Genomic DNA, 3139 nt, shown 5'->3' with positions numbered 1-3139 from the left:
TAAAAAGGACATGGAAATGTAATGACATCTTTGTTGTATTTGACATGTTATACGTATTGTCCTTTCATGTTTGCTGTAACAGCTATGAAAATAAAGACGTGAAAATTCATATCTCATCTTCTAGCTTCAACATCACTTTCGTTAAACATTTTGAATACTTCAGACATGTTGAACAACATGTGATAAACTTCTGTTGAACAACATTGTGGGAGGCGTGTTACTCTTTATCACATGTTGTTTGTATTTAAACCATTTTTAGTTCCTTTTGCAATTAACTTCTATATGCATAGATAAATATGCATAAATAATTCATCTAAATCATATTTAAATGCATAAATTCTTTTTTGTCTTACACGTAATATACACATACCAAAATATTTGAGAGCCCATTGATTTACCAATTTTTATAGAGTTGTTTGCTCTACCATATAGCACTAATGCTATAGTACAACCGATTTAATGAAGATGTTTTGGCACATATTGATTGTAGTACGGTCGATTTACCTAAAAGAATAACTATCCTATGGGATAAATGAACATAACGTCATAGTTAAGGGGTGTTTATGTAAATAATGCCTTCCTATTTTGAATCAAACGGAGAAAAAATAGTTTTCACACCGATTTATATATTTAATAAATTTTATTTCTGTTTTAAGTTAACCAAATATATTTGAACATTAGACTAATAAAAAACACAAGGAAGAATAAAAAACACTTTTCTCCCATCTCACTCGCATTCATCTATTATAAATATTACAATCTTGCTCCATTCATAACATCAACAAGAACTATCACACAAAACTAAACATACATTCTAAATTTTTCCCATTTGGTTTTTGTAGATATTTGCTTACTTTCAGAATACTCAACTTGTATCGAATCATATATTCATATTCTGTGTTCATTCATTCGGGATTACTTGAAAGATGGCGAAAAAGGAACAGAAGATTCAGCCGAAGACACAGAAGACAATGTCATCGTTACCAACACTGTCACCATCACCATTGATTACCAGAGAGAGATACAAAGGAGTGCGAATGAGGAGTTGGGGTTCATGGGTTTCTGAAATAAGAGCACCAAATCAGAAATCAAGAATATGGTTAGGATCTTACTCAACTCCTGAAGCAGCAGCAAGAGCCTATGATGCAGCCCTTTTATGCGTTAAGGGCCCAACTGCAAATCTAAACTTTTCTCCCGACCATTATTATGATCATGACTCTTTCACCACCACCACCATCATGTCTCCAAAATCCATTAAAAAGGTGGCGGCACTAGCGGCGGCTACCGCCAGTACCGGTCCATCTCCATCTCCCCCACCATCTCCATCTTATTCATCGCCATTATCACCGGTTTCACCATCTCAATCAATAACTTCATCTAATGAGAAAAGCCAGAGATTGTCTTTTGAAAACGATCCGCTTGATGGCACCTTGATGTCGATGGTGGCACCATGGTGCAACGTCTTTGATTCACCAAGGTACAATGATGTGATGCACAGCGAGTCTTCGTTTGATCCCTCCGATGAAGAAGCTGGTGAAATTCGTCTCTGGAGCTTCTACTGAATCCATGTGCTCTTTCTTTTTCTAAATTATTTTCTGGAATTTTCTTGACTAACATTTAACAAACAGTTTATTCTATTTTTGGAGAAATACATTTTTTATTTTTTTATATTATTAATTTACTTATTTTTGTCTATGTAATTTTAAAGGGTGTTGGTCTCATGGAGAGTTTCCCATGTGAGCTCCTCCCCGACATTCAAATTTAATTTTCATCATTTCTTTCTAGTAGAAAGATCTAGAGTGTATATATATATATATATATATATATATATATATATATATATATATATATATATATATAGAGAGAGAGAGAGAGAGAGAGAGACCTCTAAGCAAGTGTTGCTAGATGTTGTTGCTGCTCTTACAACTGCTAGGCAAGTTACATGAGAGAAAAATATATATTTATGTTTGTGCGATTTGTTTGATATTGTTTATCTTCACAGATTGTAGTGCTCTTTTTTTTGAATTTCACAAAAGAAAACAATTATTACTAAATAAGGAACAAATAGGATTGATCCAAAAACTTGAAAAGTCAATTGTGAACTAACTGGATCGATGGGTTGTAAGTATGCTACATTTCGTTACCATGGAATAGAAATAAATTTAGGCACCCTTTTGGCATATATATATATATATATATATATATATATATATATATATATATATATATATATATATATAAAAGGCTATAGGGGCATGGCTATAATAACCTTTTTTACAAAATTACCCATATAGCCCTCCAGTAAGATTTACCTTAAGATATGTGGCATCCAAATAATTAATAGTATTTCATTAAAAAAACAAAGTTTATTAATTCCCTTTATAAAAATGTTTTCTTTTGTTTTTTTACAGTTTCACCGGATGACAAAGTTTGTATATTCAATTTTTCATCTCTGAGATGATGATCCTATTGCATACGAACTTGCAAGTGAGCACTAGACTATGGCCCATACGCTATACCAGAAATAAAAATGTACTAGATCTATGTGGTACTCTTGAACCAACTAATCGTATCATGAAATATATACATGTTATAGGGGTTTAATGCATTTCTCATGGTTTTGTAGGGTTGGAACTGTAAGTTCTCCATATTCTTTATAATTATATGTAATATGAAATCATATTTTGACTAGGTTTGGTTTGCATGCGAGAGCCAACTTTGAATATGATATCATTATAATGCCTCATTGGACAATTGACGTAGTTACTTGTGGCTCTTACTTAAATGATTTACATGGTTATGGAAGGAATTTGATTGTTCTATATGAGCTTCTTTATGCTTGTGTGGCACAAATGATTTACCTGAAGATAATAGTAAATCTAAAAGACAAAAAAGGTTATCATGCTCTACACCATGCTGATTTATAGTTACAGACAACATGGTTTGACTTCAAATGGATCAAAGTGATTAATTACTCTTCCTAACAACTATTCTCTTGGTTTATGTTCTGAATTCCAAAAAGGATTTTTTTTTGTCATTTCAGGAAGCAATTGATATTATTGTGGCTTTGATTTAAGAGCAAGTACCTCCAAATTATCACAACAGTTGAAACTCAAGAGGGTGTTTGTTTGACTATATA

The 3139-nt window shown here is 32.3% G+C and overlaps 1 protein-coding gene across 1 annotated transcript; it reads left to right on the top strand.

Moving 5' to 3' along the window:
- Positions 1 to 795: 795 nt before the first annotated feature.
- LOC145120169 (ethylene-responsive transcription factor ERF014-like) lies at positions 796 to 1705 on the top strand. The gene has a single exon (XM_079055977.1). It carries the CDS (start codon positions 927 to 929, stop codon positions 1560 to 1562), a length of 636 nt encoding a protein of 211 aa, XP_078912103.1. The 5' UTR covers positions 796 to 926; the 3' UTR covers positions 1563 to 1705.
- Positions 1706 to 3139: the final 1434 nt, after the last annotated feature.

The sequence above is a fragment of the Lactuca virosa genome, chromosome 6 (assembly GCF_052849685.1).
Source record: "Lactuca virosa cultivar CGN04683 chromosome 6, Lactuca_virosa_CGN04683_v6, whole genome shotgun sequence".
Lineage (NCBI taxonomy): Eukaryota > Viridiplantae > Streptophyta > Magnoliopsida > Asterales > Asteraceae > Lactuca > Lactuca virosa.
The sequence above is the reverse complement of the archived record's forward strand: the minus strand, read 5'-3'. Positions and strand labels throughout refer to the sequence as shown.